Here is a 20,437-nt window from a genome sequence, read left to right as displayed (position 1 = left end):
GCGTGCATCCTCCCTCCAGTGGGGCTCTATCTACTCTCCGAATTCACATTCAACCTCGTTTTTGAAGCACTTCCCGTGGACGTACGAAATTGATTTTACCGCCATTCGAACCGGAATGCCAGGTTTGAGGATTACTTTGCACATACGGAAAGGTATATCGTGGGTGGTATAGACGTAGTCAAAGGAGGCTGTGAGCAGCCGGTACTGAGCTGTGCGACCAATCAATTCACATGAAATCTGACCCACTCTTTTTGTTGTACTCAGCGCTCAAGGGGATACTGAGTGCAGAATGAACTCTAGCATTAAGCCTATGGTGGCGAAGCTTACTTGCTATGACTATCTGCTATTATCGGCAGGTATCTAGGGTGGCTTCGCACCACCACAGACCTAGGGTAGGGCTATGTGCATGAGCCATACTTGATGGTTGTTCAGGTTTGTCCTCTCGAGCTCAAACTGCAAAACAGTATATATGGGCCACTGGAAATAGACTTTGCGCATACCAGCAAAAACAGCAAGTCAAACCTCGGGGATCAGACATGCAACGGAGAAAACTTTCAGGGTAGATTATAAATCCGTGGCTACTGCTCACTGGTCACACCCAATCTATTTTGAACAATAGTGTACAAAGTCACCTTTGATGAGCCTCATTCGCCGAGTATAACCTCCTTTCTCTGCCATATCAGTCACTTGCACTCGGCCGTGGTCGAGTCGAAGTTGACCCAAGTTGAAAGAACAAATATTTCCCCAAACCAACGCAACACATCACCCGACGCCATGGACGCGATTACAGAAGCCCAGCGAATCCAGGGTGATCTTCACCCGATAGGTCAACCCGACGGATACGCGCCTCCTGATGACGACGACCGCCTCACACCCCTTTTCGTCTTTTTGGCCTTTCTAGGGTTTTTCTACCTCGTGATCGCCGCATTCGTCGCCTACCTATGCTTCAGCGAGACGAGGCGTCTCTGGCCCGCCTTCCGCCACGATGACTGCCTCATCGCCCTCCTACCCTTCCTCTTGCTCGTCGGCGGCATCCTCTGGCCGGCTGAGCTGGTGCTCTGGGTCGTCTACAGAATTCTCGGCTGGATCATGGTCAAGACATGTGTAGAAGGCAACAGCTGCTGCGGCTTCGACTACGGGGCGTTCAAGGCCCGGAGAGCTGCGCGCCGGGTCCGGAGAGACGGATATCAAGAGAATCACCGACCTGAAAAAACCACACAGCCAGAACAGGCTCGGTCAATCGCCACGCCACCACCTGCATATACTGCTCAACCATCTCCGTCAGATTTGGAAGCAGGGAAAGTTTGATCATATTTCTATGTGATCGAATACCTGCTTGCTGGATCTATCTGAATGATTCCATCCGGCCAACGTCGTGTCATCGGAAACCGAAGAGTCTTTGCTGGACTTATATACAAAGCTCGCGCGTATGCTTGGGTGTCACACATTTGTTGCGAGTCTTTCGTTTCTGCAGGGCGGAATTTGCATCGTCTCGGAGTCAAAGGGAAAGGAAAGTAATTGTTGTTTGGGTCAGCGTCGTGTTATCGGGAACTAAGGGTATTGCTGGGTACAATTTAGTTGTTTATATATATAATATATCGATTATACTATAAAATGGTGAAATGCTTATTAGAACAGGCGTAAGCGTGCCCAGGATCGGCATGCCGGACCGTACTTCGCACGAGTAGCCAGGGGTCTTGATAAGGAGCCCTCAGGGAAAATGCTTTTGCCTGGCATGCGACGGGTGTGACGACTAGCGCTCGTCCCGAGTGTTCGTTCCGAGGTTGGTTCATTTGCTACTGCATTTGGTACACGACTCGTGCAGGTGCATGCCCAACGTCCTGCAATGCTACGCAAATAAATAGGTTCCGCTGCGGCGCAGCAATGCTGTCCCATCATTCAAGGGACCCCAAGCCAACAATAACATTACGCCACTTTGCTCCTTGCAACCGCAGCCAACTGCATGCAGAGCTGGAGCGGGAGAAACACCCCGAAAGCCGAGCAGCTTCCTTTTAGTGGTATTCTTCCACAACAAAGTCCTTGAGTTGAAGGACAGACCACATCGTATCTTGTAGGAATCTCTGTTTTATCACAATGCCATCAGAGCCGCCAGTGCACCGTGTTTTCGAACACTGCACCAGTCACCCGATGACTATTGTCCTCGGGGCAGTAAGACTACCTACCTAGGGGCTTCTAACGACTCCATCATATTTACTGACGAGACTCCAGTTAACCCTCTACGCAACGCTTCGCTATGTGTACAATGTGTACTTCCATCCTGCCTCTCGCTTTCCCGGTCCCAGAATCGCCGCTGTAACAAACTTGTGGTACGCTTATCACTGGTGAATCAGTCTCTGTTCTATTGTGGGTCTTGGCATGACATCTTACGGACACGCAGGGCTTCTGGGAAGTATCCAATGGCGGTTGAGAGAGCTCTGAAGAAATATGGTAAGTTGCTTCACCGTTGTAGCGCATCCAGAATATCATACTCACCATAAACTAGGAGACGTTGTTCGTGTAGCTCCCAACGAGCTGGTGTTTATCACCCAAGGCCTTCAACGGTATGAGCTTATACTCCATTATTCCTGCTGTCTGGTTAAAGAAGAGGAAGAAAATCAATTTGACCCAGGAAATCAGATGTCTATAGTTTCTATACGATGGCCTAGAGCATTTTCCCAAAAACGACTTCATGGCCCTCGGATGGGAGATGACGGAATCAATTGGGAACAGAGCCCAGAGAAGCACCACGCCGAAGCTAAAAGGCTTGCCCCGGCATTCAGTCCTAAGTCGCTCAAGGCCAAAGAACCGCTTTTGCATAAGTATACGGATGCCTTTGTCGAACGGGTGAAGCAGTTCGGAGGTTTGGAAGACGGTATCGAGCTGAAAATGGTAAGCCGCTTGTCATGATCTTAAATAATTCCAACGGCGAATCAAATACTAACATTGCCATGTAGTGGACAGATTGGATGACCCTGGATGCTTCGGCAGACTTGGCATACAGCCGGGAGATGCATCAAATGCGAGACAGTACGTCCAATCCAGCTAGCTTTGCTCGTATTAATTATTTGTCACTGACAACGGAATACGCAGTGAAAAGCGCGCGCTTCCTTGACCAGTTGTGGGAAGTGAGCTTCTTCGTGACTGCCAACCAGATACTCAAGAAATTCCCTCTTCTGAACCCACTCAAGTTCCTCTTCATCCCGCCCTCCATCTTGCTAAGCTTTTTCGACGTTCAGAAAATGAACATTCAAGCACTGGAGTCGCGGATCATGCGTCGAGGCAACGTCGAGCACCTCGACCACTTTGAGCAGTTGCTTCCTGCTGATGCCCCCGCTCCCACCAGAAAGGAGCAAAAGCATATCGAGGTCGTCACGGGGCATCTGGTCGTCGCAGGCTATGAGCCAATCGCAAGCCAGATATACGGTACCATCATGTTTTCCGTCCTGGAGCCAGAATGCCTCAATATCCTTGTCCGGGAGATTAGGGCTGCATTCCAGAGCTACGACGATATCAACATCAATGATCTCGAGTCGCTTCCGTTTCTTCATGCCTCCTTGATGGAAACACTGCGTATCACAGTTCTGCAGAGCAGCGGACAGGCCCGCGTCAGCCCTGGAGCTACGGTGGATGGACGGTTTATCCCCAAGGGTGTATGTCTTCTCTATCATTCGTATATTCCTTCCTTTCCGCATTTCTGACGCGCCGTCACTACAGGTCAACGTATGATATGGGGTATTTGCCTTTACGCGCAGCCCTAGGTATTTCCACGAACCTCGCAGGCACTGGCCACAGCGCTGGCTTCCCAAGGGCCACCCAAAATGGGACCCCGCGTTCAAGAATGACGCTATAGATGGTTTCTATCCATTTAGCCTGGGCCCAAGGTCCTGTCTTGGTATGCCTCTGGCCTGGAAAGAGACGAGGCTCTTTCTTGTCAAGGTGCTGTGGTCATTCGACGTGGAACCGTTACCTAATCAGAGCGTTGTATTTGAGAGGGACTTCAGTATGTATGCTATGTGGAAGAAGCCGAAGTTTGGGTCCGATTTCATCCGGTCGCAAGGAACTAGGTTTATAGATACGCAAAAGACGATGGTTATGGTCTGGTGAAACGACCGTACATGTTCAGCGTTGGAATGACGATGATACAAGGCGAAGGCGACTTGAAATTGACTAACAAGGCAATGGTCGGTGGGAACAGACACAAGACTGTAAATTTCTGTTTCTCCTATCGTTACATTTAATTCGGCTTAGAAAGCCGCGCTTTTCGTAACGATCAGAACACATTCATTGAGGCTAGCTGGTATAAATTACCGAAGTTTCCAGTAACATGAGACACTGTTACTAACTTCGACGGGGGGTTAGAGAAGTCTATAGTGTACTCCGTATATCCAGAGCCCAATAACGTAGAAGATAGTGAGTTCTTGAACTAAATGCCTTACAGAGATCAAGGGATCCTAGCTCGAAGAACCAAATCCCCAAAACAACAAAAGTTGCCAAGATGGGACACATCATGCCATTCCAATCAGTCGGAAATTCGATCGACCCGACATTACCAGTTTGGGACCAAAATCAAAAGGTACGCTCTTGGCACCTTTCGGGACGAGTCCGGCAAACACCCACAAAGAGGTTCAACAGTTTCTTGCATAAAACAATTCCTACCGGGCAGTACGACTTAACATTGACACCAAAAAACGAGCTTTCTCAGTTCATATTAGCTCACGTTCAAGCGTTATCATGGATAACGACCATCATGCTGTCATGAACCCAGCAGAGGCTGCGGATCCACAGTGTCGTGACCTCGGGGCCGGCCATTGTCGGGGACCTGGAGATGGGCGAGGAGTTCATCTGGATCACCAACTCCTTCTTCCTATGCTGGTACGCAATGCTGTTGGCGGTTTTCTGTCCCTCTCTCAACCTGATGAGTCTCTCCTGATAATTGATGCATCATGCCTGTGTAGTGCCACCGTCCAGCCGCTGTTTGGCCAGCTCTGCAATATCTTCGGACGGCGATGGCTCATGCTCTTCACGATCTGCCTCTTCACCCTCGGCAGCGGCATCTGCGGCGGGGCGACGAGCGGCGCCATGTTGATCGCGGGACGCGGTGTGCAAGGTGCCGGGTCCGGGGGCATTGGCATGAATGTCAGCATCATCATAGCCGACTTGGTGCCACTGAGGGAGCGCGGGCACTTCTTGGCTCTGATTAGGATTCTATACACAGTGGGTGCGACGTCCGGCCCCATCGTCGGAGGAGTCATTGTTGATACCATTTCTTGGAGATGGGTAAGTGAGGCCCCTACCCTAAGCTGAAACCGAATGAGCTGATTGTTGAATGCTGCTAGGTCTTCTGGCTGAACCTCCCCATCGGCGGCGTCGCGCTTGCATTGTTGTACTTCGTCCTCCATGTACTTCCTCCCCATCTACTTCCAGATCGTCAAACTCTACTCGGGCCGGCAGACGGGGTGGCGCTCCTGCCCATGACGATCATCTCCATTCCGGGCTGTGCCATTGCGGCCATTTTGATTTCGCGCACGGGGAAGTTCAAGATATTGCACTTGGTGGGCGAGGGCGTCTTCACGCTCGGGATGGGGCTCTTTGCGCTGCAGTGGGAAGGCAGCACCACGGCCGAATGGGCGACGTATCAGAGCATAGCCGCCCTCGGTGGTGGTGTGGTACTGGAGACCCTGTTGCCGGCCTTCCAAGCTCCTGTTCCAGAGTCCGACCAGGCTGCGGCTACGGCCACCTGGGCTTTCATCCGCAGTGTTGGTGGGATCTGGGGAGTGTCTGTCCCGGCCGCAATATTCAATAACAAGATCAGTGAGCTGTCCCACACCATTTCGGACCCCCGGGCTCGCCAATTGCTTGAGGGTGGAAAGGGCTACCAACACGCATCTGCAAAGTTATTGGCTGCATTCTCTGAGCCGGTTGTTGCCGAGATTCGTGTTGTTTACAGAGAGGCGTTGAAACTGGTTTGGTTGATCTCTGTGGCCTTTAGTGGATTGGCCTTCTTGCTCTTCTTCTTGGAGAGAGATGTTCACTTGAGGGAACAGCTGGAGACCGAGTACGGGTCAGAAGACTCTGAACCCAAGGCAGCCCCTGCCGCAGATTCCAACGCCTTGGTTGAGAATCAAAAAGCCTCTTGAAATTCAAGACTAATACTCTCTCCTGTCCTGTTATTATTTATCGTGACGCAATCCAAAGATATGGCTGGCAGGTCAGAGGTTGTCAGATCTAGCGTTGGTGACGGAACTGGTTATAATGTGATGGATCATATAATATGGCTAGATAGGCGATATTCAGAGTAGAGCCGAGGGCGCAAAGCACCCGCTCCACTGTGAGGTCAATGACGACATACTGCCTGTGCGGGTTTCCCCAAACCATTCGGTGTTGAAGATTTGGAGGTAGATATAGATATCTCAGGAACACCGTGTTCGCAAACCCCAGCTTGCGTAGTTGTGTTGTTTGACGTTCTGCTTGATCAACCGCCAATCACCAGTTGCGGGCGCATAGGGGTCCAAGGGACCCATTGCTGCAGGAGTTCTGCCGGCCGATGAGCCGGTTTTCATAGACCTGGCAGGTCGGGGCGCGAGCGTCTTTATGCCAGGGCAGACAGACATGCTGCATGCGCCAAAATATGAAGGCCATGCTATGCAGACGATATCCGGGCGTCGAATGATCCATGTGTCGCTAGCTTGCGTCGATCAGGAGAATGCGCAACACAGGAGTTCGTTTCACCCAAGAACCTTCCCTCCCCCCCTTCTAATTTGGTCCCCGCTCCCAGCAGCGTGGTTTTTGGCGCTGGTGCCAGCCAGGCCAGCCTGTCAATCAAGTCCCCCCACTTCGAGTGAGGGTGGCATTCTGGCGGGTATTTATTTCATGCAGCACACCGCACGCCACGCCTAGCCTCCTGTTGTTCTTGACCAGATAGTTTCATGCGCATCGTTCTTTCACTGTTGTTTTGCTCTCCTTCTAGAAGCGAAAATAGCGAAGAGACTTTTTCCACCGTCTGATCTTTTATCTTCCCGTCGCCCGCTATCCTAAAACCAAATCTTTAATCGTCTAATCTGCTAGACTTGTCAATATGGTGGGTCCCCCGTCACGACAACCCCTCATGCAGCAAACCAAGCAAGAGAGATATCAACCAGGCCGAATGAACTAACGCCAAGACTTTCAACAGGCTAGAGTTCTGTCCCAAGAAGAGATCGCGGTCTTCAAGGAGCTGTTCGATTCTTACGTGAGTTCCAGTTTGAGATCATCCATACGTCAACGTTGCTCTGACTCTAACCCCCTCAATAGGATGACGATAAGGGTGGTAAGTACAAGGCCTGGGAATAACGTGTTCCACTGGCAGGCTTGTTACTAAGACGATGAACAGGAAACATTACCGTCGAAGAGTTCGCCAAGGTGATGTCTAAAAGCCCCGGGCAACAGCCCACCGAGGCGGAGGTGCAGCAGATCATCAAGGAGGTCGACCTGGACGGTGACGGCACCATCAACTTCAACGGTATGGAACCTTGCTGTTCTGGAACACATCCAAACAAGAGAAACTAACTACAACCCCAGAGTTCATCACCATGATGACCGGCCAACCCTACCCCGCCGGTCGTGGATCAGACCGAGGAGTACGCCAAGGCCTGGAAGGAGTTCGAGCCCTCGGGCAACGGCTCCATCACGCAGGCCCAGTTCCGCCAGCTGATGGCCAACCTGGCGGAGCCGGTCACCGACGTCGAGGTGGACAAGTTGGTCAACAACGTGGACGGCGAGGGAAAGATCAGCTGTAAGTGAAACCGGCCTCCCCATGTGGGGGAAAAGGGGGAAAGAAAGAGCCAGATTTAACTAACGTGCGAACTATACAGACAAGGATTTCGCCCACTTCATGAAGCACCGGAACACGGAGAGCGACATTCTCCAGGAGTATCAGTAAGCCTCTCGGAAGCTGATATCAAAAAGTAAAAGACGTTAGATCGCATAAGCACAAAATGTGTAATTATAGAAATGCGTACTGAATAGAAACATGTTATACCTGTGGCTATCGCCGTCACAACAAACCATCCAACATTTCTTTTCCCCAAAGCAGTCCATCTCGTTCCCCTCGTCTTCCCGTAAATGCCGTGGCAGGAGCGATCTACTATTGATGAACACGTTGTTCGCAAGAAGCTCCAGCGGAAAAGCAAAGAAGCTTACGAACGAGTGATAAAACTTTGGGAGTTGTATGTTATTGACTGCCAGGGAAAGTACAGGTTTTTGACCTAAATAGATATACGCTACGATTTCCCGAATCCGATCCTCGTAATATGCGAACGATGAAGCACTTCGCCGAGGTTGTCGGAATGACCACACTAGGAAGGCTAGACAAGACGGGAAAGGCTATTACCTGGAGTGCTAGGAACAAGATGCGACGATTTTATAATATGTGGGAACGCGATTACAAAGTTAGCATTCCGGAGGAAGTCAAGCTTTCGGTAGCGCCAGTGAGTTGAGTCTGATATTCTTGCTTAACTGGCAGTTATTGTGACTAACTTATGGCTAGTATGTGGACGGAGAGCTGGTGGATAAGTTGGGCCTTTCGAGAGAGAAGCGCAAGGCTGTCAATGCACCAACCAAAACCACCATGATTGGCAACCAACCAACCATACGGCCTTGGTGAGCCACCAACCAAGAACCTCTTGGTTTATCACACCAATCAACCAAGAGATTGCTTTGGTGAGCCACCTGGTGGTTTGGGTGTATTGGGTTGATGTAATGCCTTTTTTTGTTGAATTTGGCCATGGATCGTGATGATTTTTGGTGTTGTTATTTCATGCTGACCGGGAAGTCGGACCGAAAGCCGCCCCCTGCACAATCCCTGTTTTTCAATATTAACACGTTCGTTACAAACGCATACCTTCACACACTGCTTACACCCAACGTCACCAACGTCACTATCAATACCAGCGTTATCACCATGCCTCGTTACCACCAAGCCGATTAAACTGAACCTCCGACCGCTACCGAATCGCAGACGCAAACCTTCCTCGATAAATACCCTGGCTGGATCCCGACGATCACGATCAGGCCGCGCGAAGCCTGGGTCTGGAAATTCGGGTTCGACTTCTAGTCTGGCAATAAAAGATGTTGGATCTGTAAGATTTGTGCCACCAGTCGAACACCGCAGCTCAAGGCCGTCGTCGATCAAGGCTTGCAGAATACAATGGGCCATCTTTTCAAAAAGCATTACATCACCGCGCCTACCAATGGGAAAAAGTCGAGAGAAGAGATCAAGCATAGCATTAACGCCAACGATCGTTATCGAAATCTAGCAGCCTATATACAACTTAATCAGCAAAACCCTCATGAGAACACGGTGATCCATAAACTAGCTGGATCCTTCGATAAACAACACTTCTAACGGCTACTGCTCCAATGGATCGTCAATAACTCTCTGCCCTTCAGTTAAATAGAGCTCAAAGAATTCCACGCCATCTGTACATACCTGAACCCTCAAGTCGAAGCACGCCAGGCTCTGATGAGCCGAAACACTATGCGAACACGCGTCATCTCCGAATTCAAACGTCATCAACAGACTGTCATCCGGGTGTTACGCGACGCGCCTGGGCAGGTTCACTTTGCCTTCGATGGATGGTGTCACACGCATGCTAACTAAGGTATGCATATCGGCCCAACGGATAAACTACATTCTTGGAGGGATACGGCGGCTAGGGGACAAAGGATGCTTGATGTGGTGTATATAAACCTGACGAATCACCCTCTCGAAAAGAGAGAAAGAAACCAGAGCTCCTAGAAGTGCCATAGTCAATTATTAGCTGAATCAGACCCAAGCCCTTACTGCCCTTGTCACAGATGGCGTGCCACCAATAGAGTGAATGTATATGGTCTTACGTGCTTCTTTCGTGACGCGTCGACTGATAAACCTCGTAAGATCATCCTTGGGCTCCCAGAAGTTGCCGGTCGTCACTTTGGTGAGAATATTGGCAAGGCTATGATCAAGGTCGTTGACGCGTACAGTATTCGCAATAAGGTCGGGTATTTTACACTTGACAACGCCGGCAACATGGAGACCGCGATGGATTACATCGGTTACCAACTTGGCTTTGATGGAAGTCGTCGGCGCGGTCGCTGCTTCGGTCACATTCTGAACCTAGCTGCTAAAGCGTTATTAAATCCTTTGCCAAACGACAGCGACGATATCATACCTAGAAGATGGGCAAGAGATGACTGCTAGCCATTATGAACAATGGCGGAAAGAAGGACCGGTCGGCAAGCTTCGGATCCTCGTCGTCGCTGTTGATCAGAGCGACCGGCTTAACGAGCTGTTCCTCGCGTGTCAAAAGAATGAATACGCCAATTCTGATGACCCGGCAGATCGAAGCAGAAAACCTCTCCAGCTCGTTAAGGACAACCAAACGCGTTGGTTAGGAACCTATTACATAATCAAACGTGCCATCAAACTGCATCCTTACCTCGAACACACCCGCGTTACATACCAACAAGCCTGGGAGCGAGAGAATATATTGGCTGGAGGCATTGGCATTAGTCCTTCGGCTTAACGACCTGTTTTTTTGATGGAAAACCATTGGCTGACCGATGCTGACTGGCAGGCTCTAAGCAGAATTGCCGTGATCTTGAAGGTTTTTGAAGACTGCCTTATTCAACTTGAAGGTGATGGTCAGATCCGGCAACGATCACACGGCTTTGAAGGATCCTATGGTAGTATCTGCGATTACCTTAATGGATTCGAATTTATCCTGTCGAAATTGGAGTCTTTTAATGCCGATGCTATCAATTACCCCGATCCAGTCGAATACCAGGTCGGCATCAATGCTGCGTGGGCAAAGTTCAACGCGTATTACCAAGATCTGGCTGACACGCCTATATATTACGTCGCTCATATTTTTCATCCAGCCCAACGATGGGCATCGATCGAAAGAATGTGGCGTGGGAGTCGGCAATGGATTCGTGATGCGAGGAAGATTGTGCGAGATGTATGGACTAACCAATATAAGGGCTTAAATGTGATAAATCCTACGCCACAGCCAGCTCCGAACGAACGACGCGCACAAATTACCAACAGCTTTCGAGCTTACCTCGATAAGCAACGCCAATCATCCCCAGCAATAAACGACCGCGAGCCGACCGACGATGACGAGGCGCCTCACGATGAATATACACGATGGTGTGGTGAACCGATCGAGCCTTCCGATTCGAATGTGTCAGATCCGATAGAATACTGGCATCAGCAACGTTCGAAATACCCTCGGCTTTCTCTCATGGCATTGGATTTTCTTACTATACAGGCTATGTCAGCTGAATGCGAGAGGTTATTCTCTACAGCTGGTCGCTTGTTGACTACAGCCCGCTGCTCTCTTGACATTACGATCGTTGAGATCTCGTTGACGCTCCGATCTTGGTATAGAGCCGGTATTGTTCGTGAGATCGATCCGATATTTCTGTCAGTTGCAGCAGAAGCAGTAGATAAGATGGATGACGGGGTAGTATATTCCCGACACATGGTTGCAACAGAGTCAAGAGGCAGAATAAGTAAGTCAACACCAAAAAATCATCACCAAATAATAAATACCAATCAACCAGTTAACCAACCATCAACCAACCAAATCACAGGCTCCCAAACAACCGAAAACATCAACCAACCGGCCAGTCATGACTAACCAATCAACCGACGCCAGTCGGTTGGTGTGGTTGGTACATTGACAGCCTTGGGCCCCTCGCTTGTCGAACAGCTCGTGCACCAAGGCCGGGGTATTGAGGAGGACCAGGTTGCCGGTCCCCGTCTTGAGACCGACAATGTCACCGTACTGCTGCGCCCACTGGTGGAACTTGAGATACGGCTTTTGAATGGGCATCTGGTGCAAGTTGCCCAGGCCGGGGATGATGGGCGGCCCGGGTGGGAAGCCCTTGGGCCGGGCCGTGCCCAGCACCCATCGGACCAGCAAAAAGGCGACCAGGATCCCTGCCCCCAAGAGGCTGGTGGCCACCACTCGAGCCGGAAACGTTTGTGACATTCTAGCCTTGTGAGGAAAACTACCTGCCTACTTACGCTTCCTTCCACATTGATACCCTGTACAAGACAAAAGGGAAAAGGAGAAATTGAGAGAAGGGGACGAAGGGAATAAGCAAAAAAGTCAATTTTGGAGGTGCAGCCGCTTTTGGGCTTTGGGCGGGCGACGTGCGGACTTTGTACCAAGTACCATATTTACATTCTTCGCGGGGAGGATCCTCCAAATAAGTACGGACGAGTAGGAAGCACCGCTCGCTCCCTGCACTCGCATATAACAGTCTAACCGTCACACCCGTCGCATGCGCTGCACACCAGCAAATTGGTTCCCTTCAGGATTTTTTCTTTCTTCTATTTTCTTTGCGAGCTGTAATTCCAAGGACCTGGTTCAAAACATTTATGTCCTAGGAATTACGAGATGTTGGCACTGTTGGCACTGTTGGCTCAGAAGAATGCGGCGGATTTGCATGTCACTTTCACTTTAGCTAGCAATCGTTAAGATCGCACCCCATGTTACGATCCATCTTAATATTAAACCACCCCTTTCTAAATCAAATAAAATAAATATATTAAAATATTCTAAACGTAATCAATCATGTACCACCGGATGTTGAATTCACCGCTCCGGTCGTGTTCCAATGCATCGTCTCATACTGCGGAACGACACTGGGGGCCGGGCCGTACACCCGCGTCATCCTTGCCATCTCCTCGGCGGTGAGGGGCCGGGGTTCTGAAGGAGTCGCATTTGCGCCAACACGGCCGCCTTGTCGTGGTGACGTCGGCGGCGCTGGGAAGGGGCGTCGACGGCGCCCATCTTCTCGCACTCGATCTTGGGCCCGCCGGCCGAGACGATGGCGCGCTCGACGCAGCCCGACTTCATGATGAAGGGGAGCGAGAAGACGACGTTAGCAAAGGGGAGGCCGACCGTGGGCTTGTGCCACTCCCAGACGGCGATGGCGCCGCAGCCGTTCTCTTCGTGGTGCAGCTTGTTCTCGTCTCCCCATCCGTCCATGATGATCTGGAACTGCCACGCTGCGTACGCATCCCACATGCGGCAGACGGCATCAGGCTCGTGCGGCGCTTCAGGCTCTGGCTCGGGTTCTGGCTCTGGCTCCGGCTCTGGTTCCGGCTCCGGTTCCGGCTCTGGTTCCGGTTCCTCTTCTACCATCTTGGCCCACTCATCGTACTCGGCCACCATAGCGTCATAATCAGACTGCGACATATCGTCCACCTCGTCGAAATCAAAATATTCTATGAGTTCGACGGTAGGAATCGGCCCGTTGCTTGTGGTCACGGTGGTCGTCGTGGTCTGGTCCCGACCGTCGCAGCCCATGGTGGTGCCGCAGCGAGTCCGGGTCGTGGTGGACCAACTTGTGGTGGGTATTGTCTGCACGGCCGTGCTGCTCACCATCTCGGTGCAGTCCCGTGCCGCCACCTGCGTCGTGCACCGGGGCGCCGTCGGCATGCGGCCGGGCGGGCACTGCTGCAGGTTGCAGGGCTTGTCTCGGGGGAGCGTAGGGCAGCCCGTCAAGCAGGTCGGCTTGGCCTTGGGGGAGACGGCCCACTCGTCGGCGGCGGCGGCAACACGCTGATGGTGATGCGATTGGCGCACCACATGCCGACACAGCCGCAGTTGGGACCGGTGCAACCACCCGACCCGCAATCTTGAAGTGGCGTCTTGACGCAGTTACCGCCCTTGTTGCAGCCAGATCCCTTGCAGCCGCCGCCTTGGGTGCACGAAGGGCCGGAACAGCCGCCTCCCTCGACACAATCATCGCCCTCGCAGCCTCCGCCCTGGGTACACTTATCTCCTATGCACTGTCCGCCTCGCACACAAGCGGGCCCGCGACATTGGCCGCCGGCCGTGCAGTCCGGTCCGATGCAGTCACCACCCCGGATACAGTCGTCGCCCATGCAGTCATCTCCGCGACTGCATCCAGGCCCAGTGCAGTCCTTCACGTTGGGTACCGGAGGGGCAGGAACGGGACGCCGGTCGTCCGGAGGCAGGCTCGTGGGTGCGACAATCTTAGGCGTGACCATGGGCGGGAGCGGATAGCTGACCGTCGGCAGCCAGGGGATGAGGAGAAACCCTGCTGCGTCGGATGAGGTGGTGGTAGTGGTCGTGCTGCTGGCGGCGCCGCTGGGCTGCCCATGCGGCAAACCGATGGTGGTGGCCGAGGGAGGCGTTTCGCCGGGCTTTCCTCCAGCAGCAGTCACAGTCCAGCCAGGAGGGACGTGCAGTGCGATGGGATCTGCCGTGATTCGCGGCACGGGGTGGTACACCAGGACTGAGCCATCGACCACGTCGGCGTCGCCCACGGTAAAGGGCTGGAAGTTGACCTCGGAAACCGGGAAGACAGTCGAGATGTCCGTCGTGCTGATCTGACCCCCCGAGACGAAGGTGATGGTCGTAAACGCCGTGAGCGTCACGACGGACGGCAGCGGCGATGGTTGCAGCAGGTTGGTGCAGTTCACCGGGGCGGCGACAGCCGGGTTGACCCAGTCCCAGATCATATCGTCAAAGACGTTCACACAAACATCCTGGTCGTAGTTGCCCGAAGGTCCCAGGCTGTCTGCCGAGCTGAATTCCTGCAAGTCCGTGGCCCAATCAATGGTTCCGAGGAAGTTCAGATTCTTCCACTTCTCGCGCCGGGCCTCTTTTGTTTCTGCTGACATGTAGGCAACCCATTGTAGATCTGGGAAACTTTTGTTAGCAATCACACAAATAATATTCATTGCACCATCCTGGGGGAGCACCCACCATCATAAACCAGGTAGTCCGAAGCCGTCTCGTCGTCGTGCCAGGACTGCACAGATCGGGACTTATCCGCCAGAATCTCGTTGATCTCGGCGTTAGCCAGATAGCCACCGGTGTTGGTACAGCGACCGGGCGTGGCATCAGACTGGCTACTGCTGCCCGTGTAGAGACACGTTGGCCCAGTGCAGCCGGCGCTGGCCATGTTGAAAGACCGCCCGTAGCTGGACTCACCCACCATAATTTTGGTGGGCGACACGCCAGCTTTGGTGATCATGGACAGTCCCAAAAGAACCTCTGTTTGGTTGACATGGCTGCGCAGGCAGTTGCCGGCCGCACAGCCCTGAGATGCCCACGTACTTCCGTAGTCCCATTGACCTGGTGATGGATGTTAGTGTGATTCTCTGATGGATGGATTATGGGAGACCACATACCGTGTAAGTCGTAGGACATGAAGACGATGTAGTCAACCACCTCTGAAATTTCTTTAATCGGAAAGGGTCGGAGGTACCAGAAGGAGGCGGGAGCGGCGATGGAGATGGAAACATGATCCGGCAGAGCCTTTCGCAAGTCTTTGAGCGTGGCCAAGTAGTTCACGGGATCTGACGGTTGGCCAGCAGGTATTCCCGGGATATCGGGGGCTCCGGGGTACTCCCAGTCAAAGTCAATCCCGTCTACGCCCGACTCTTGGGCGAAGGCGACCAGACTGGCGACGAAGCTTTCCCGGCGTTCTGGCGCCATGGCCGCACGCAACACGGCATAGGTCGCCACCTCGGTCGAGAAGCCCCAACCGCCGAAGGATGCAATCTTCTTGACGTCCTTGAGGGCCATGAAGTCCTTCCACTGCCCGTACTGGTCATCGATGAAGATGTTCATGTTCATGTCCACACTGCCAAAGGCCCAGTGCATGTGGGTGTAGCCGATGGTGTTGGCCCCCGCCGCACGCTGGTGTAGGCACTCGCGTCCCCAGTTGTACGTCTCGTAGTAGCCCACGCGCTGGAACTGGGCCGGCGGCGAATCATTGTTGACGATTTCGGTGCCGCAGTTGGAGATGCAGCCGAAGACACCGGCCTGGGAGGTGCCGGGGTTCTCGGTCGGGCCCGTCGACACGGTGCAGAAGCTATCGTCGATGCCGCACTGGCCCCAGATGTTGCAACACGAGTTGAGCGGGCATGGGTTCAGGTGGGCCAGGGCCTCGGTGTCGGTCACGGGGCCGTCGAACTTGGTGCCAGGTTTCTGGGGGCCGCAGACGGCGTTGGAGAGCTCGGCCGGCGCGGGGGGGTAGCCCTCGCTGAGGCAGATCTGCAGGCCGACGGGCAGGTTTCCACAGCCGCTCCAGCCCCAGGTCTTCTTGTCGTTCAAGTCTGCTACGTCTTGCATGCTAAGGGTCCAGGGCAGACCGATGTCGTAGCAATTGTCGCCGGCCTCGACGGTGTGCGTATAGCAAGTGCCGTTGTCTTGGGGAAGCGGCTTGAGAGAGCCTTTGTCGCAGCAGACCTTTTGGCCCTTTTGGAGAGTGGAACATTTGTCCGCCGGTGTGAACTTGTAAAACTCATCCAGCGAGATGCCACAGGCGTTGGCCAGTGACCAGCAGGAGTCGCCGTCCTCCACTGTCTGGGTCGTGCAGTAGCCCGACGCCCGGGACAAAAGGTGACCGGAATGATGTGTTGTGAAGTTGGAGCTAGTCAGAAAGGCTGTGGCATTCCTTCTGTGCTGCGGGGCCTCCATGATCCCGACCGGGGACAACGTCTCTACCCTGTCAAAACCGCCCGCGCAGGTTCCGTTATTCCAGGCGGCGAGGGCGGCTTGAACTGCGGCGATATCGCCGTCGAGGGAAAGGGCGGCACCCAGGACGTGGTGTCGGTCTCTCGACCCGTCACAAAGCTGTACGGCCATCATATTGGCAGAAGCACCAAGCTGAGCCTGGCTCTGAAGCTTCTGGATGACGGCCTGCGCCGCCGTCTTGCTCAAGGCGTGACCTGCATACACGCCGACAATAGTGCCGTTGGAGGCGCCCAGCATGATTCTCTTGGTGCAGTCCGTGGAAGAGTCCAAGTATTCTTGCACATGGTTCAGCGCGCTGGTAGCATCTTTGGCGTCTGCTGTTGGGCCACGACGACCGAACTTAAGAGCTGTCGTAGTTGGGGCTACAGAGGAAGAGCAGACATGAACATCATCACCGCCATCAGAGGTTTCTCTCCTTGTGCTTTTGGTATTGACAGGCCCACTCCCAACGGTGCAAGCGCGAACGTTGGAGCCGCTGGAGCTGTCGTTGACGGGGTTGTATAGGTTCAGGTCAAAGAGAATCGGCTCTGAGCAGAAGGCCAGACGCGAGACGGACGGGTAGACGGTCCAGTCTCGGGGAAAGGCGCTACCACAGCTGGCCGGACAGGGACTCAGCTCGGAAAAAAAGTAGTAGATGTGGTGGTCTCGGCATAAGTGAGACCGGGCTGGTGAAGGAGGGAGCAGCAAAGCGCATGACGCCGCTGCCCCGAACACCCGCCGCCCCGTCGCTGCCATGATGGCTTGGGTCTCGAAGTGCCTGTTGGGATAGATGAACAGGGCTTCGATGGGGGAGACAGCAAGTTCACAGAAGAAGAATACCGGAATTGATGAGTATCAGCCAGGAGTAAACGCAAGCATGAGGGGCGGATAATATACCCTACCATACTACACGCAGTAACACAGCAGCCAGGATTCTAGTCCGGTGGTGTCCGGGAGAGGTCTCCGAGTCTGGACTCAACACATGCTATTACCGGAGCCTCGCGCCCCATCCTTGCATGATTATGACCAACCATCATTTTTTGCAGTATCCCCTAGGCAGCTATCGGAAGACAACGTAAACTCATCCTGGTGTGAACCTTCGGAGTGCTTATTTCGTTTTGAGCAGCCGTCCTGCGGACCGAATGCGGTTGTCAGACACACAGCGGAGTGGGCATGTGGATCACCCCACCAAAACCGTTTTTATCCAGTCATCATTTACTATCGACAACTTTAAACCCTGAGATCCAAACGGCCCGTTCCGAAACCAGCTTGGACCGAGTGCCATTGAGCTTCGCCCAGAATGGATACAATCTCGGTACGCTATGGAATATCCCCAAAGCAGCATGGTGGTATCGATAGCGCATGTGTACGGCGCAGCGTGGCACAGCGTGGCACAGCGTGTCACAGCGGTGCGGCACAGCTCGGCTTTCTTGGCTTCCTGGGCTCTCTGGGCGTCTGGACCGCCATAGAGCTCAATCAGGCAACTGTATTATGGAGCGGCATGAATGCTAAAATTTCACTACCACCTAGATCGGTGACTAAAGGCCCGTCTCCATTGGGAGTTCATCCGCGGAGGAAATAAATTTGGGCTTGGATTTGTTCGTAAAGGAAATCACCCCTGGGATGAAATCTCTTCACCTCGCATGGTACGATGTTGCCCTTGCAGGAGACTGCATACCGAGGCGAGAATTACTCACTGGCCCTGGTTGCATCCGGCCGGGCCTTCTGGCGAGTCCAACCCCGGCAGGCATAATATTTGTCTTTGGAAGTACACACTACCAACCGAAAGAATGGGGCGGCCTGGCTACTTACATAGACGAAGGCATGCCTCGTCAAGTGCAAGGCAATGAGCTTTTGACTGCTTCTGGCATACCTTCGTTGTTCATCCTAACGCCAGCTCCCGTTTCGAACGATATACCCAAGGCCAATATGTGGCCCATTCGCTTGCATACATGGCTTCAGGCGTTGATCCTCACTGGCCTTTTGGTACCTGTGTCATTTACCTTTCCACTGGGCGGCCTTGACTATGATGGTGCGTTGTCTTCCACGGCACACATTGCTATATTTCACATTCAGGCTGTGGGTACTGACTATGCCCCAGGTTCTATCTTGACAAATGACACAGCGGGTGCCACCGCATTCAATGATGCTCTTAATAGCCAGTCGATTCGCAGACGCGGCGTTATCGACTTCTACGAAAATGTCGGAATTGTTTGCGACCATCGGCAATTTGGGCCTCTACTGGAAATTGCTTGGAGTGATGCAGTACACATCGTGAGCTGTTCCTGTTCCCATACCTATACATCTTCAAGTCTAACACGCCATTTGCAGATGGAGAATATGATTCAGCATCTCGACCTAATTTTCGGCATGTACCAAGACGACCACTCTGGAAAACTCAAGCCCGAAAAGATTCCTCACGCATCCCGGACCTATGATGAACACAATGCTTGGATGTCTTATAACACGATTATCTCCAGGATCTATTATGGTGCCAAGAACGAAGCGAAAAATGCGGAAGGAATGAAAAGACTCAAGTTTACTAGAGGTGAGTGCAGCGCGTTGTTCCGCATTACGTCTCGTCCTGTCAATACATAACTGACTGCAGCTTAAAGACGCGGCGGTTTCTGTTCTGAAGAAGTATAAAGAATACCAGGAAGGCCAGAAGTCAGGCGATCGACACATTCACGTGCTCTGCACCGAGAAGGGACTCTATGATACGAGGAACAGTGATCGCGAAACGTATGAAGAAAGTACGATCTAGGACCCCCTCTCCTATCAAGACAGTGAAGCTAACTCGAGATTCCACGCGGCGTAGGTCACCCTGGCAAATCACGGTGTAAGTTTCGGCTACACCCTTATTTAATACTCTTAATACTCTTCCTCTTTCTCTTACACATACGCATACTCACTTTCTCTCTATTGTTTAATGCTGATTTTCTATGTAGATGATGATGGTGCTGTCTGGATAATACAGCGCAGATACGGGCCAAGCCGTGATGACGGAGAGGTCTGGGTTCGAAAAAAGGGTGTATGTGGCGACGGTTCGACCAAAAAGGAAATGTACGACGTCCCAACGAAAGCAATGAGGGCATACGTATATGGACCCGCCGAGCCGAAGCTCCTGAATGAGGTTATGATGTTCTGCCCTCACAAGTTCAACAGCTGGGAGATATTTGAGAGGAAGGCGATAGCGGCTAATATCCACTATGGCGATCTTCACGTTCCTATTGGATCCAAGGCCACAGCGGCCCAGAAGGCTTCTGTTTCGACGCTGATGGCCAAGGACAGCACGTACGACCCTAAGAACAATAAGGATAGCAGCCACATGATTCCGTGGCTTGGAAGCTTCCTGGTCACCACTCTTCTTCATGAGGCAATGCATTCAAACGTATTAGCAGGTGCTGAATATCATCTTGGTAAGTTTAATCAGTGCATACCTGCTTACTTACCAACACTCTGGAACTTACTCATTATACGTACGCCTTTAGAAGACTTATATTGCATTGGCCCAAAAGGGAACAAAGTTTCCGACATCCACCCGGGCTGTGTAGAAAACCTTTCTAAAGGTAAACAAGTGCCAGGCCAAGAAAAGCACATTGGACATAAAGGTGCCGAGGCGTTCTCCATGTATGCTATGGGTACGTTACAGCTAATCCCTTTCCTTCCTCGAGTAAAACCCACTAACTTTACTTGAAACTATAGCTGTGTATAATAATGCTGTATTTTGGCACCGAGGGTACATGCCATATCCTGCCGATAGTTGGTTAGATAAGGTGGCGTAAGGACTATGATGGCCATGTATATCTATACTTACTGGGAAGAAGTGGGAATTAAGTACGCAAGTCTGGTGGATTTACAACCTATTCCCTGCTACACACAGGCAGCTGCATCTACCTAGTCGAATATCC

General features: G+C 52.4%; 8 protein-coding genes across 8 annotated transcripts; 4 read left to right on the top strand and 4 right to left on the bottom strand.

Moving 5' to 3' along the window:
- Nucleotides 1–1,005: 1,005 nt before the first annotated feature.
- On the bottom strand, nt 1,006–1,312 carry PG994_002772 (uncharacterized protein; the record flags this gene model as incomplete). The annotated part of the gene is made up of 2 exons (XM_066854181.1): nt 1,006–1,204; nt 1,266–1,312. 2 exons carry the CDS (start codon nt 1,310–1,312, stop codon nt 1,006–1,008), a joined length of 246 nt encoding a protein of 81 aa, XP_066720036.1.
- Nucleotides 1,313–2,189: 877 nt separating this feature from the next.
- On the top strand, nt 2,190–4,104 carry PG994_002771 (uncharacterized protein; the record flags this gene model as incomplete). The annotated part of the gene is made up of 4 exons (XM_066854180.1): nt 2,190–2,448; nt 2,504–2,889; nt 2,955–3,650; nt 3,793–4,104. Coding segments are annotated over 4 exons (1,653 nt in total), but the record flags the coding sequence as incomplete, so codon positions are not given.
- Nucleotides 4,105–4,825: 721 nt separating this feature from the next.
- On the top strand, nt 4,826–6,137 carry PG994_002770 (Efflux pump FUS6; the record flags this gene model as incomplete). The annotated part of the gene is made up of 3 exons (XM_066854179.1): nt 4,826–4,872; nt 4,956–5,277; nt 5,337–6,137. 3 exons carry the CDS (start codon nt 4,826–4,828, stop codon nt 6,135–6,137), a joined length of 1,170 nt encoding a protein of 389 aa, XP_066720034.1.
- Nucleotides 6,138–7,075: 938 nt separating this feature from the next.
- On the top strand, nt 7,076–7,918 carry PG994_002769 (calmodulin; the record flags this gene model as incomplete). Its single annotated transcript, XM_066854178.1, has 7 exons — nt 7,076–7,078; nt 7,172–7,228; nt 7,291–7,306; nt 7,370–7,498; nt 7,558–7,616; nt 7,645–7,771; nt 7,851–7,918. 7 exons carry the CDS (start codon nt 7,076–7,078, stop codon nt 7,916–7,918), a joined length of 459 nt encoding a protein of 152 aa, XP_066720033.1.
- A 3,098-nt stretch (nt 7,919–11,016) lies between these two features.
- On the bottom strand, nt 11,017–12,014 carry PG994_002768 (uncharacterized protein; the record flags this gene model as incomplete). Its single annotated transcript, XM_066854177.1, has 2 exons — nt 11,017–11,031; nt 11,766–12,014. 2 exons carry the CDS (start codon nt 12,012–12,014, stop codon nt 11,017–11,019), a joined length of 264 nt encoding a protein of 87 aa, XP_066720032.1.
- A 641-nt stretch (nt 12,015–12,655) lies between these two features.
- PG994_002767 (uncharacterized protein) lies at nt 12,656–13,340 on the bottom strand (the record flags this gene model as incomplete). The annotated part of the gene is made up of 2 exons (XM_066854176.1): nt 12,656–12,737; nt 13,057–13,340. The coding sequence occupies 2 exons, from the start codon at nt 13,338–13,340 to the stop codon at nt 12,656–12,658; spliced, it is 366 nt and encodes a 121-aa protein (XP_066720031.1).
- Nucleotides 13,341–13,534: 194 nt separating this feature from the next.
- On the bottom strand, nt 13,535–17,282 carry PG994_002766 (class V chitinase; the record flags this gene model as incomplete). Its single annotated transcript, XM_066854175.1, has 2 exons — nt 13,535–14,703; nt 16,163–17,282. 2 exons carry the CDS (start codon nt 17,280–17,282, stop codon nt 13,535–13,537), a joined length of 2,289 nt encoding a protein of 762 aa, XP_066720030.1.
- A 544-nt stretch (nt 17,283–17,826) lies between these two features.
- On the top strand, nt 17,827–20,311 carry PG994_002765 (uncharacterized protein; the record flags this gene model as incomplete). The annotated part of the gene is made up of 9 exons (XM_066854174.1): nt 17,827–18,012; nt 18,135–18,558; nt 18,628–18,800; nt 18,858–19,074; nt 19,142–19,279; nt 19,345–19,365; nt 19,475–19,945; nt 20,111–20,167; nt 20,232–20,311. 9 exons carry the CDS (start codon nt 17,827–17,829, stop codon nt 20,309–20,311), a joined length of 1,767 nt encoding a protein of 588 aa, XP_066720029.1.
- Between the last annotated feature and the right edge of the window lie 126 nt (nt 20,312–20,437).

The sequence above is a fragment of the Apiospora phragmitis genome (genome assembly GCF_038363925.1).
Source record: "Apiospora phragmitis strain CBS 135458 chromosome Unknown utg000003l:1.0-2676785.0:1.0-2680665.0, whole genome shotgun sequence".
NCBI classification, from domain to species: Eukaryota; Fungi; Ascomycota; class Sordariomycetes; order Amphisphaeriales; family Apiosporaceae; genus Apiospora; species Apiospora phragmitis.
Note: the sequence above shows the minus strand (reverse complement) of the source record. Positions and strands in the feature narration are given on the sequence as shown.